Source organism: Anopheles coluzzii, chromosome 2, assembly GCF_943734685.1.
Source record: "Anopheles coluzzii chromosome 2, AcolN3, whole genome shotgun sequence".
NCBI lineage: Eukaryota > Metazoa > Arthropoda > Insecta > Diptera > Culicidae > Anopheles > Anopheles coluzzii.
Window position 1 is genome coordinate 23,504,444 of NC_064670.1, and position 14,486 is coordinate 23,518,929.

Sequence of the window (14,486 nt, forward strand, 5' to 3'; positions counted from 1 at the left end):
TTATTTCCCGTTCCCGGCAGCTGCTAACGATGAGTGTGGACCAGAGTACAGACAAGATCCCCCTTTTTTGTTAACTGGACAATCGCATTGAGAGCAATGAGGTTTTTTTTATCCCAATTCCATATGATGAGCATGAAATTGATAAGAATTTCATTATAGTAATGCAGTTGTTTGGTATTTGTTTCTGAAAATACTATATAGTAAGACTTCAGCAAGTTCCATCCGATAAATGCGGGTCTTTTAAACACATCTGCATCAAAACACACTCTTCCATCCAATAACTCCTGTACCAGTCAGTCAGTCAGTCACCTTTTCATCGCTCTTCATCGACTCATCCGATCCCTTAGGATTCGGCTTTTTTTGCATACGCCAAACGAGCAAACCATACGGGCGCAGACACCCGCCTTTGTCCAGCGTCCGGTGGAATGACACAACAAAATGCCAGCATATTTCGGTACAGAATCCGTAGTACGGGTGGGGTATTATTTGTACCGGAATTAGGCCGGCAACCGGCACAGGAAACAGGATGGCCATTCAGGCCACATTCCGGAACTGATTCGTGAGACTTTCTTCGTACGTCGCTCTGTTACCTTTTTTTTTATTTGCCACATCCAGGGCACTCTGCTTCATCCGGCTGTGTACATGCTTAAGTAGAAGTTGCCCGAACTGTAACAAAGAACGGGCCATACCATCATGTTCCGGGGGATTTTTACGTGTGCTTGATCACGATCTTTCGGCTCACGAAACAGTAAGAACAGGAAACAAAGTAGTAGTGTGGCTTAAACTTTGCCTCTCTCCTTTGCATTTGAAGTGTGTGCCGTCGTGATATGCGGGTTTTCCGTGCGCGGTATTGGAATCCTTCTGCAGTTAGCGCCCCGCAGAGCAGTGCCTGCTCTCCACGGGACAAATGGTCCAAATTTCCCAATTTTTTCTCTCTCGACCGGTTTTGGGGCGGTTTTTGAGAATGGTGTAATTTGAAACCGATACCAGCGGTTCCGAAAGATCCAAAGATCTTGACTAAAGGGAAGCAAAAGTGCGATATCGATCAGATGGCCAAGAAACGTCCAAAAACGCCCCTTGTTTTGTTCGTGGCCGATGGTAATGTCCTTTGCTTCGTCACGCTGCATGTGGTGTATTGGAACCCGGCCGGCCGCGGGATGATAATTACTTCCTTCTGCCTATTCGTACCAGCAGCAGCCACCGCCACCGCCGCCGGGTGTTAAAGATTGGGAGATCACTAACTGGGGAACTACAAACGAAATAGAATGTGAATGAAAATGGACCACTTGATGGCCACTTGAGTTGTTTTCAATTTCTTCTCTATTTTCTATATCCCCGTTGCTGGCCAGCTTATTACCCCCTTTTTACGAGGGCGCAAGGATCGCTTCAGGGGACGGAATGCTCTTAAGAAAAGAGAAAAAAGGGGGCGCACACTCAAGATGGCACTGAGGACCCCTATATACGTACAGTTGTGCCTAATGTCTTACGCCTCCCGTTGCGTTACGGTTGAGGAAGGCTTGCTCGCAATCGACCCATTTACCGCAGACTTAAGGCGTGTTAAGAAGAGCACCCCCGGGGAAGGGTGATGGAGATTTTTCACGCAACCGATCGGGTCGGCTACGCGCCTGGGCTGTAATTAGACAAGGCAATGAAGTAATAATAGTTTCCTTTTGCCCGGTTGTACGGAGAGGGGAAATGGACGCGATTTGTTACCATGTGTGTAAAGAGTGAAGGGGATTTATGGTCTTTTGTGGTTCTTTTAAGCAATTTGCCCGCAACGATAAAGTGTGTTGCTATTTGAGTGAGAACAAGAAAACAGCCAGGCGCGCAAAATAGGGAAATGATTGTTGCATTGTTTCATTACTTCATAAACGCTTCACACAGGTACAAAGGTAAACACGTTCCTAATCATACAACTTCTTGAACAGGAACTGTAACAAGTTTCTCACGGCACGGTCTTCAGCCAGCACGGTCCCGCATAATTTCTTCAAACGTTCTATGTTCCTTGTTTCCCACCGCAAAAACAGCTCCTTTCGAACCCGCTGGCTCCGCTGTTCCCGGCAACGTAACAGCAGGAGAAAACGAAACCTTTTAACTAAAACTACTTTTCCCATTGTGTTCTACGCCGCCTGAAGTGTGATATCATTCCTTAAGATCTGTGTGTGCCACAAGAAAAAACTAAAAAGGACTACTTCAAACTGAAACTGAATAGCAATATCGGTTGCAGCACCAGTCACCAGTCACCAGACACAATATCATTTGCAAACCCTCTCCCCATTTGCCCGTTGGCATTTTGTTCGCGGCTGCTAATTACCTATTTCAATGTCCGACACTTGAGAAACCATTTGTTCAAGCTGAAGCAGGAAAAAAGGAGTGTGTAGCAGCACAATAAAGAAATGGGGATTAGAACGCAAAAGGGAATAAAAGGTGTATTATGCATGGTGTGCAAATTTACTCTGCGTGTCCGTGGTGGCCGCAGCACTGATTAATCTTCTTATCCCGCACCGAGCGTTCGGTTCGACCCGCTGTGTTTTCCTCCGTGCTGAGAGCAGAGGGGCTGAGAATTGCTGGGAGTGCTTAAGAAAACTGCAACTGTTTGATTATAATGTGCATTTTAGATAACGGACATCTAGTCTAGCCGATTAAGTGCTTTGGAGGGGGTTTACTTAAATGTGCCTGCATGTAACACATTTCTCTAAATTTTTTGTGTAACGGTGAGAACTACGCACTAACATTAATCGCTTCCGCTTCAGTACATTTTGAAATCACTTGCTGTCCGTTTGTCTAAATGCTATGCTTAAAAGCCTATCAACAGTTTACACACATTAAGAACAGATCGCACACACCCTTCATAGGCTGAAACTGTTCCAAGTGTAGACCAAAATCCTCACTTCCAATTAGTGCCCAAAGCTTCCCGTTTTCACCATTGCGGAATTGCGTGGTTCGAAGCACGTGTCGGTTCAATCCGGCCGGCTTGTCAAGATAGTTAGTGTGACGATTCGCCTTTCTCCAGAAGCCATGTTCATAGCATAGTGTTCCCCTAGAAAAAAGGTAGAACTAAATAGAAGCAAAACGCTTCTCGGATATATCGAAATGCAAACAAATAATTGCGCCCTAACAGACGTGTTCCACACGCGTAGGGTGGAATGATGTGTTGCGTATGGACACGTGATATCGCACATCGTTTACCGAAAATCCTTCGCCTCCTCCTTCGGTCCTGAAACGCTGAATTGGAGTATCCGCTCTGCCCTGTCACCAATGTTCAGACAGTATTTGGTAGCCTTCTAAGCCACACTACCGTAGCAGCATCTGGAGAGTCATCATCATCCCCTACGCGCGCCTTGCTCGAGAGCGAGAGTCCTTTCTCACGCGAGTCTTCCTGCTGGATGGCTCGCGTACCGTTGACATCGAATGAATATTTATCGTGCACACCCCGCAATCTTAATTACAATTGCCGTGCAGTCCCGAAACGCAACGCAATTCTAGTAAACTCGATAGCAGCCTAGAACGCTCCCGTCAGCCCGTCTGCTTCCAAAAAAAAAAAACCGACCGCTTCGAAAAAGGAAGGGATGCGTTTCTCTCTAAACTTCCAACACACAAATGCTGGGTGGGTGTACCGCCGCACCCGACAGTGACAAATGCGGCGTTATGCCGCTGCACACGGTCGAGGGAATTCCGTTCCACCCCAAATCGAAATCCCCGAGAAACAGTAACGAAGTAACGCTGGACGAAGATGAGTTTTCGTCACAACTTGAAACCCATTTATTCGCTTCCTTCGATCCTAATTGAATAAGAAGTGTGTTCTAGCGGCTCGAAAGGGGGATGGAGGAGTGGCTTAAGAGTGCTGGGCCCTGGGCTGGGATATGGACCGTTTTTCCCTTTGTCCTTTTTGTTCCTTTTCCTCGTTGTCTTTGGAAAATCCATTCTTGTTTGGTAGCGTTGTGGCACATCATTTTTGGGATGGGATGGCACAAAGGGTAGAGATTTTGAGCGGCACAAACGCCGCTAACGCACACAACGCCGGTGTTTTGGCGTTTAATTAAAATTAATACTTTGCATCATTCAAAACATTTGTGCTGTTGTAAAATGACAAAAAAAGGGAATGAGCAACCTGAACACTCGGCAGGGCAGAAGAATGACACGCTCAATTCCATCCGGTTACTCATCAGCGGCGGCGATGGAGGCGCCTCGTGGATGAATGGTTTGGTTTAGCTATTTTTAAATTTTGCTTGCCGCGCCTGTTCGCCAATTCCCGTAGACTCATTCGTGGGCTCGCACCGTGAGTCATAGCCCGAGATGCCGCAACCGTTGCTGCCAAGTGGATGACTAATCATGGCTCGGGCCCGAGCCGGGCCTCTCCGACTCATGCGCGGTCATACGTTCCGGCGGGAGGCAATCGGTTGGGTGGCATGTTTTTTGCTCCAGCTCGTGTCGCGTCGTTGGTGTGCTGGTGGGCATCCAGTACATAACAGTAACAGGTTGGTAGCATGCAACAGTGCAACAAGTTGTCAAACGCTTCGCCTTTGCATTGGAGCGTGTGGCATGGCGTTATTTTTAGACCTTTTCGGTATTTGCGATGAGTCATAGGGGATTTACTCCAAAAGAAAGCGAAATAGAGAATAGTTCATTCGCTGTTGTCGTACTGTTCTTACTGTGCTTGGTAAGAAGCGACAAATGAGAGGTTGGTCTAATCTCACAACCTCTCATGTTGACAGCTTGCCCCGTTTTGGGCCGGTGTTAGTAATTCAATCTCTTCCTTCGAACCAATATGCTCACACACGCCTGCAACGCTTGCGATAAGCCTTCGCGTTGAGTGCATAATTTGATACTTATCTTGACATGATCCTTCTCGCTGCAAAGCCCCGAAAAGCGAGATAGATTGAAGGGAAATGATTGATTGATTTTGCTTATTATTTGATTGTCCACATCCAAGAAAAGTCAAAGCTACAAAGTAATTTACTATTTTTCGAATGAAGTAAAATAACGCTTGATATAAATTCCGGTTACAATAATATTGCTTCTCACTAAGCTAAATGCTCTCACAACGTCGTCATCACTCAACCCCTTTCGCTCGGTAACCCTTGCCAGCACCAAATCACATTACTCAAACCTCATTTGCATTCGCTTCCCATTCCATTCCGCGCTGTGCCGTTTAATTATGTCCATAATTCTACTTGCATTGGATCTGTCAATCAACGCTCCGAGCAGAGCATGCATCATCGCCGCCGCCACCGCCGACGCATCATCCCCACCCAGCCTCCTCGTTGGTCTCGTTGGTCTTAGTCCGTGGAGGGTAATGCAACGCAAAACTCCAGCAACTATACCGAATACCGCTGGGCAAACATAATCCATCCAGTAAACCCACCCTCCACCAAAGCCAGTCGCTGGCAATCGTGTCCCTCCCGCAGAACGTACCCGAAAGGGGAAATAAGCAGCGCAGCGCAGCACAAAAGCATTTAAACAGCAGCAGCATAGGACGAAAAGAAGTACGAAAAAACGCCGTACAAAAATGCCTAACCTTCACGCGCGGAGTCTCACGAAGTGGAAAACAACAGCACAGGGAAGGGAGTTTTTCTTTCCTCCTCCTGGCAGCCGGCAGGACAATTCGATAAGCGGTACGGGCGATGGGCTAGAGCAGCGGCTAAAGCACAAACACAAACACACCGAACATAGCGAAAGGATCGCTGCAATTACTACGCTGGCTCTACTACGCGGGGCTGTGAGCAGCATTTGTTGCTGGCAAACGAAATCTCGCCTCTGTGCAACTGCTCGCTTGCATACCATCGATGCTGTACGGACTAAGCAACGAGTAGCAGAATGGATTCCGGTGTAACTAGCTTTCCCTTGCAAGGGAAAGGATGCATTAAAGGGAATTGTGAACACAATCTCTTTCAGTAGGGAGGGAAAACATCTCGCTCACGAACAGAAAGGGGTCAAAATGGGAGGAAAATCATATACAACGGAGAGCTGCATTATCAGCTACGAATGGAGTGATTTGCGCACCGTTAGAGGTAGAAAGCGTACTTTAAATGTCCTCGCGGTGTGCAGCATGGCAGGCCAAGCAAATCGACACCGAAACATATTTATGCACCATATTAGCTTGCATACACACACACACACACGCACGCACACAGACGTTGCATCTGTCCAGGTGAGATAAGACTCTCGGTCCGGCTAAGGGTGTGCAGCAGCGCTCGTGTAGCATAATTTATGCCCTGCAGGACTATTCCAAACACCAAACACAAAAACATGATACACGCGGCTCGTGGCCACGCTTGTCGCGTTTGTCACACTCTGCAGCACCGTTGGTATGCGGTGCTGGCGTGGTACGGGGTGGCGTGTGTGTATATCTAGCGCATATCATTTTTTTATTTATTTTAATTTGCCCTTCCTGTGTGCCCGAGAATGCTTTCCACCACCCCTGTCCACGTGCGCGCGGTTTTGCTGTAGATTAATGGCATAAATAAATAACTAGCACGTAACGAAATGCACACGACCAGAACGATACTTGCTTGTGTGTGTGTGTGTGGCACCGTGACATATTGTCAATAGGACTGGTTTGCTGTCTCCCCTTTGGTGGCCCCATCGCAAAACAAACCACCCCAGTAAGGTAGATTGTATTATGATTATCTTATTTGCTGCCGATAGAACGGAATATGATAAACAACCTAGGAACTAGGTGGCTTGGTTCAGCGAGCACACCAGCGTTCATTGCGCTGTAGTGAATTACAACAGCAACGAAAAAAGCGCAACCATAACTTCTCAGTAAGTCCTTCAGCCACTTTTGTATGTTTCATATGCTACCTAATACCTTCGGTACGAGGATTACACAATTAATTTAAATTAATTCTTTGCTTGCAAACGACAAGCGACAGTTTTAATTGCATTAGCCCACCTTAGCCACTTTACCTGTTCTTGTATACACCTTCCCTCCCTGTACAAGACCCTGAACTTGAAAGAAAAACATGGAAAATCGGGAAGAAAAGCCCTCTCCCCTTCCCTTTGGCTCGCAATCGACTTCTCATCCCATCGGTTGCGCATCGTTTCGTTTCCAGACGGTGGAGTTAGGGTGTTTCCTTAACTACCGCGGTGCCTTACAGGTCGTCGTCGTCGGCTTCGCAACATTCCCCGACATGAATGGGCTAAAGACGCTCGCTAGTACTAGAGTAGGGAAAAAAGGGTGAGCTTACGGTGAGAGCTTCTATTACCGGGCTGGTGGTTTAGCTACCGGTGTTTATGTGAGCGATAAAAAAGGCATACATCATAAAACGGGTCCCCGTACCCTTTCGAAGCGAAGACGAAAGCGCCGTGGCAGCAAGTGTCTTGCTTTTCCTGGTGATAGGTTAACCCCTCTTGCAAAGTCGAGCCAAGACAGCACTTCGCACAGGTGCCGTCTGTTGTCTGCTCAGTGAGGAAGGTTAGGAATGCTGTGTAAGGTGTCATCGCAATCCTGCTCGATCGTTGGACGATGCAGTAGCTTGTAAGCGTGCAGAAGAGATGGAACTGGAAATTAATATAGTTTTGCTTAAGGTGTGTAAAACAATTTCGAGTTAGCAAGGATGCATTTTGCATCTGTCACCCTCAACCGGAAGGTGGCTCCGAAGATGTCTGTCATTGGATTGTGTCTTATACGATCAGCAGCCGCAGTCACCAGCTGACGGGAAACGTTCGATGCGAGGGAACGCTCTGAAGATACTTGTGATACCGTAGAAACCGTTCAATACATCGTTGGGTATAGGAATCCCATCGTTTTCCTTTAAAAAGACCCAAACGAACGCACACACAAAAAAAGTTCATTGACACTGGCAGAACCATATGATCTGCTGTTGTTGCTGCTTGCCGTTCGTTCGAGAATCGTTCCGGCAACAGTTTCGGAATCTTGCCATTTGTCAAAGATCGCTTCCACCTTTTTTTATTTTTACCTGCAGCCAGGATGTCAATCTCTGGCACCGAAATCAATAACGAACCGAGTGCTTCGTCTTCGTCCTCTTCTGTCTCGTCCATCTCCCGGCTCGGCAGCTGCACAATATTTGCTACAAACCTAACGGTTGACGCAAAGCCAATGCAGCAGCAGCTCAAACACCCCAAGCAAAAAAAGGACAATGTTGAGGGATCGTGTTCCCGTTTGTAGCCGCCACACCTCGCTCCGATCAGGGTACCTCAGGCTCGACGCCAGCGCTAATAATTTAAAAAAAAAACGCAGCAATAATGCGGAAAAATTCACCATCTCGCACACGCCACTCTACGGCACGAGCCACAAACCCTGGCCCTGGTGTGCAGCTGGGCAGGAATAGATACAGAGAAAGACGGTAAAACAGGGATTGGAGGAAAAGGTTACAAAACAAAAAAAATAGCGACACAAACCCCGGAAAGCATACAGGACAGAAGCGAGGCGGGGAAAGTGTATGGAAAATCAATCTCCTTTCGCTGCTTCCGCCTGGTCCCGCGATGGAAATGCGCTGATAAAAATGCGCTCACGTACGCATACTCATTTCCATCTAGTTTCACGCTTTGCTGCAGCTTATGCATAGGACAAAACGAACACAATAAAACAACGTCGGCAATCATAATTAACAGACCCGTGGTGTGACGGTGTGGTTCTCCATCCCCTTTCGATTCTACTTGATCGTATTGCTGGGCTGGGAGAAGGATCGTCGCCCCGTTTACAGGGGGACCAAAAATCCCTCCCGCTGGCAGATCTTTAAGGACGAAATTACATTAAAAACCAAACTCAGCACACACAAAAAAAAGAAAGAGAAACTTACAGACACATACACACACACGCGCCCTCCACACGTCCGACACCTAATGCACGTCGGAATAAAAATTGGTATAATGTATGTTGAGACATGAATCACCACCAGGAATTATGCTGAGCCGCCTATGCTCGGTGGAAAATTGGCCGTAAAAAGAAAAGCAAGAAGAGAAATAAAACCTGATCGAATTCTCCTCCATTCACTGAAGGGGGACACTGCACCCCTGGTTGCCCGCTGGACCGGTTGTGCAAAAGCAATCGACGCTTAAAATCGCGTCACGGGCAGCGGGGAAGTGCAAGGAAGCGTAAAGAGCGGGGAGAAAAAGGACGCCGTCAACGCCGCACGTGCTCGAGGCTCTTTGTACAAGCCGGAGTCGCGTGCCAACCCAAGAGCAGCGGTCACCGACCGTGGCAAGGAAGGGTGGAGTGGGGTTTGGCAACCGAGGCGGGGTGTGTTTACATCCCTTCGCACGGAACCTTTTCCCTTTTTTTTCCTTCGTTTCATTCTGGCTTTCGTTTGTGTGCGTGCGATGATGGTTTAAAAAGGAGGGGAAGCTCTTGCGCACACATGCGCACGCGGTATGTGTTCGCTGCTGTATGTATTCGCCTGTCCGCGTCCTTCCGGTACGCGTGAATCGAAGAGACCGGTTTACACACACACACCAACAGAGAGAGAGAGGAGGGTTTCGTGTGTCCTGACGGTGGACGAGCGTGCTATGTACAGTGTGCGCGTTGTTTGGGGGGAGAGAAAGCGGCTTACAGAACCCCGAGCGCGGTATAAAATGGTCCGGATCGGTCGGAGGGAGGATCATTCAGTGCCTGGCCACGGCCGAGGTCATACACGCGGATCGAGCAAATCAGGCGCAAATCAGGGCAAAGGCGTTGCGTGTCGTGAAGGAGTGTATTGCAGTGGCATCGAAGTAGACTGTTTGTAAATAGCATTAGTACCTACTGCACACCATCAACGTAGTGGCCTTTGACATTGTGGCGGCGTCAGTCCAGCGTTTCCCGTGCTGTTTGTTTGTTTGTTGCGTGTGAGAGTTTGTGCTCGTGCTTGGCAGTTTTGTGCTCTGTATGTGCCCGGAGTGTGATATGCAAGGATGGCAGCAATCGTGCAACCCGTACCAACCCGCCAGCCGTCCCCAGCCGGTCTCCTGACCACGGTCGCCAGTCTGCCGCCCTCGTACAAGCTGCAGTATGGTGAGGTGGCTGGAAGGCCGGTGCCCGCCACCGGCGACAGTCCGTTGGATTTGACCGTGCGCCAAGTGACGACGACGACGACGACGGTGGTGGCGGGTCCCATCACACCCCCCGCCACACCTTCGCCGCTGAAGAAGCGGTACCGCGAGGACAATCAGTTAAACGTGCCGGCGGTGAAGGAGGAACCACTGGCCAAGCGCGCCAAACCGGCCCCGGAGCCGCTCCATATCGACATCAAGAAGGAGCTGGCCACACCGGCCAAAACGGCCAGCCCGAAGAGCGGCCAGCCCGATGGGCCACCGAAAAGTACGAAGAATCCCCCCGCCGCGCTGGCCCCGTCCAAGGAGCGGCGCGCCAAAGCCATCCGGAAGCTGAAGTTCGACGAGGAAAACTCATCGCCCGTGTCCGGCACGATCATCATCTCGCTCGAGGAGGCACTGAGCGGCGATACGCCGCGCGAATCGGGCGACATCGATCCACAGTTCAATCTGGTCGAGGTGTCGGACGAGGTGCGGGCCGAGCTGGCCGCCATCCCGAACGTGATCGGCGGCTACAACTGCAAGCTGTGCCGGCTGGAGTTTGAGGATGCGTTCGGGCTGGCGCAGCACCGCTGCTCCTGCATCGTGCTGCTCGAGTACCGGTGTCCCGAGTGTGGCAAGCGGTTCAACTGCCCGGCGAACCTGGCGTCGCATCGTCGCTGGCACAAACCGCGCGATCAGGTCGGCAAGAAGGGAGGAGCGACGGCGGCAGCGACCCGTGCGGAACCGAGCAGCGATTCGACCGACTCGGACAGCGGAGGAGCTCAGGCGGGCAAGTTCCGGTGCGTCCAGTGCGACAAAACGTTCAAACGGCCGGCCTACCTCAAGAAGCATCAGCTAACGCACAGCAGACAGGCAGCCAGCAAGCAGGGTGGAAAGGGCGCGACCAAGCAGCAGCCCCGACCGGCAAGTCCGAGCCCGTCCACCGCCCAGTATCGCAGCGAAGACTCGAACCACTCCAACCACTCCAGCCAATCGGTGGAAAGCGGCACAGCAACGTACACTGCTGACAGCAGGCAGTCGCAAGTGGTGCCACAAGCACCACCACCACTTGCCATGTTCACCACGCTTGCCTCCGACGATGGTGTTGGTGGTGGTGAGCATGAGTTTGAGGTAGTAAACGCGGCCGGATACTATCAGGGACCGGCGACGGTGACGTTCGTGCGGGAGCGTGCCCCATCGGTAGCGTCCTCGTCGGGCCGGGGCAGTGTGGCCCTCGACGACAGTGACTGTGAGGAGGAGCGTACGCTCGTCATCAACGAGGACTACCGGGAGCACGTGCCGGAGCAGGAGGACGAGGACGATGAGATGGAGCGCCAGTACCGGTCGGCCTACTGCGATCGTTTCACCGAGGAGGAAAATCTGGCCGCCGCAGCACTGGCCCGACTGCGCAACGGACCGTCCGTCATTCGCCACACGACGGCACTGGTGGTGTAAAAGTAGTAAGTGATTAGCTTGTAAGCTTTTTTGAGCGTGTGTGTGTGTGTCTAACTCGAGATGTAAGTAACCCGTTCGTGACACTTTAACGTTCGCGAACGTAGCAGGAGCCTTAGCTTTTTATCTTTCTTCACTCTTTACGAGACTTTTGCGAATTACTGTGCGCTGCACAGGCGGCCACGTGCAGTGTGATGTTCTACATGCCCGCCCTACTATTGCCTTCGATAGTTTACGCGTGGGCAGCAGCAGCTTCGTCTTGCGCCTTTCTGTAATTTACTTTATCGTATCGAACCCGATTCTACAGCGCCATACCAAAGGATTAGGATTAGGAAAAGGGGCTGAACTCACGCACCTAGTGAACCCCATTTCACAACCAGTGTTTAAGTTAGTGCGGCCCGTTGGGCGAGAGAGAGAGAGAGATATTTGTAGATTTTACTCCAAAGATAACACGAGCAATGCTAGTCAGTTTAGGATTAGGAGTTTAGCACGGAAGCAAAGCTTCACCCCTTTTTACACTAGTCGTAGTTTTTAGTGTCTCTTTTACTTTCCTTTTTCCCTTTTTTGCCTGACGGAAGTTTCGGTGGCGAGTTTCGCATGTTTCCTTTTCTCTTTTTTACATTTTTCTCGACTATCTATTCCTATGTCCTTATGTTCTCTACTTTCTTGCTAAGTTTCGATCTCTCTTTAGTAAAGCTATTTTTCTAACCCTATTCTGCTATTATAGTAAACGGAGAAAAACAAAATCAGGAACTTCCGTCCCCTTTTCAGCCATACTTCTTGTACATTCGAGGTTTGAAGCTTGCAAAGCTGCAAAACCACCAAACCCAAAGATGAGTAAGCATCTAGTCATTCGTGTAAAGTTAGGTTAGGATTGTGTTAATTACACTTTATTTATTATAAATACTTTGCGTCTATTCTGTGCTCATTCAACGTCAGCTCGCTTCAATGGTGGCGTTACTTGCAATAGTTGTGTTTTCAAATTACTATTTCCAACTACCACTTATTCAGCCATTAAGATCAGCTGTCGGTAAACCAACAATTTAGTAATTTCATTGTTTACATTCCGGCTCAATTAATTTAATCCAGAAATCGCTGAATCGTTGATATGAGCATCGCAGCAAGACCTACAAAGATTTCAAACGTCCCTTTCTTTTGAGGGCTTTTGTACAAATACGATCCAGCTATGGAGCAGGATTTTTAATGCTAGAGATTTAAAATTTCTATCGATTGCATAGAAAACGAAATTTGCATATGGTATACGATTTCTGTAACTATATTTTTTGTTTGTGTTTCATTTCAAAAGCAAAGGCTTTCGAATGTTGCCCACCCTGGGGACGGGGCTGGCTGCATTCGAAACGTGCGCTGCAGGTTCGGGAAGTGGCTTTTGCAATCGTGCGAATGATCTGTGCCGTATAGATTAGCTGGCTTGAGGTCCTAGTTCACGCAGTTCACTAGCGTTTTTAGTGGCGCGTGAACGTTGTGGATTTTAAAGGATTTTAACTACCAGCAGCACAGCACAACAATTTCATTTTACAATGCGCACAAGTACATAATAGAAGGTAATCGTAATAGTGTGTCAGGGTTTAGTTGATAATAAGCGTTTAGGTTAGTCTGAAAGCTCTAGTCAAGGCTTAAGCAAATCTATCTTATTTTCTAGTCATTTGTGTACCAAAGAAAAAAACATCCAAAGAAGGCATTCAAATCTAGTTCAGTTCATCGAACATTCGCATCTCACTCTCTCTCTAGTCTGGAAAGGGCCCATTGCCAAGGGTCATCTAATCCCTTAAAAATAGTGTCAATGGTTGACTGCTTTAAAACTGGTATAATACATGCCTAGTCATTCCCTAGTCATATTTATTCTATTTATTCTCAAATCAATCAGCTTTCGTAAGATCTCAAACAATTTACAACCCGTCAGGCTAGTCATACCGTGTACATTTTATCTAGTCCGGAACACCAAACTCTAGTGAACCAAAGAATAGTGTTAATGGCCTAAGCTTAGTACCAAAGATAGTATTACATTGCATTTCAGTGTAGGTTTTTAGGGTTTAATTTATTTATTTATCGCTAATTTATTTCAACACTAATTTATCGCTAATTTATTTTCCCACTAATGTATGAAAATTATTTTCGCGGCGTATTAATGTACTTAAATACTTAACTTAACTTAACTTAACTGAATACTTAATATACTTAACAGAAGGCTTATCAGGTTGTAGAACATCACGTTGCACAATAATGGTACAATGTTGCCTAACGAGTAACGATTAACAATAAGTCAAAGCACAGCAAAAAAACGCATACACATCTACATACAATCACATTTTTTTTACAAAAAAAAGAAAGGAGGATCACACAAGGACTATAAAAGATACAATCGCTTAATATATATCTTGTTGTAGCATGTTGTTAGGAGCTTCTATCATATTTACGAAGAAAGAAGGAAAGAAGGGATTTAGTAAGCAGGAAAAAAAACAGAAATCGTATTTAAGGTGTGCGGCACCGATACACAACTAAAGGAGCGCGCACACATTGAAGGGTTACTAAACAAATCAAACATGTGATATTAGGTGAATAAGAAAAAGAAACTCTACAAACCCCATTATATCATTAACCACACACACAGCACCGACGTGTTTGGACGTGCTTTATGCTGTATTTATCTTTCTTTTAAATAATTTCCCTCCTTTTTCTACGTTTGTTGCATGTCATTCGTTAGTTTTTAAGTTGGCTGCCCTTGCGATAAGGCAGCGCGCAACTAAAGCGCAGTCTTGGTGTTTTTTTTTTGTCTAAGAAGCATTACAAATGTAAGAACTTATTTTCTTAACAGCTCATTATTTTAAGTCGGTTTGAAAGTTTTTTATAAAAATGTGAAAACAAAGTACAATAAAGCCAGTGCAAAAAAATCGTACATTAATGTTGCATTGTTTAATCGATCGTACGATAACATCCGAACTTTAACTTTTTATTTATAGATTTTATTATTTTATTGTGAACATACGAATATTTTATTTCCGTTTTGAATTTTCACAAGTTTACTTTATGAGACTAACGGT

General features: G+C 47.4%; 1 protein-coding gene across 1 annotated transcript; it reads left to right on the top strand.

Moving 5' to 3' along the window:
- The first annotated feature begins 8,892 nt into the window (after window positions 1–8,892).
- On the top strand, window positions 8,893–14,339 carry LOC120952242 (protein glass). Its single transcript, XM_040371471.2, has one exon. The coding sequence runs from the start codon at window positions 9,856–9,858 to the stop codon at window positions 11,428–11,430; it is 1,575 nt and encodes a 524-aa protein (XP_040227405.2). The 5' UTR covers window positions 8,893–9,855; the 3' UTR covers window positions 11,431–14,339.
- Window positions 14,340–14,486: the final 147 nt, after the last annotated feature.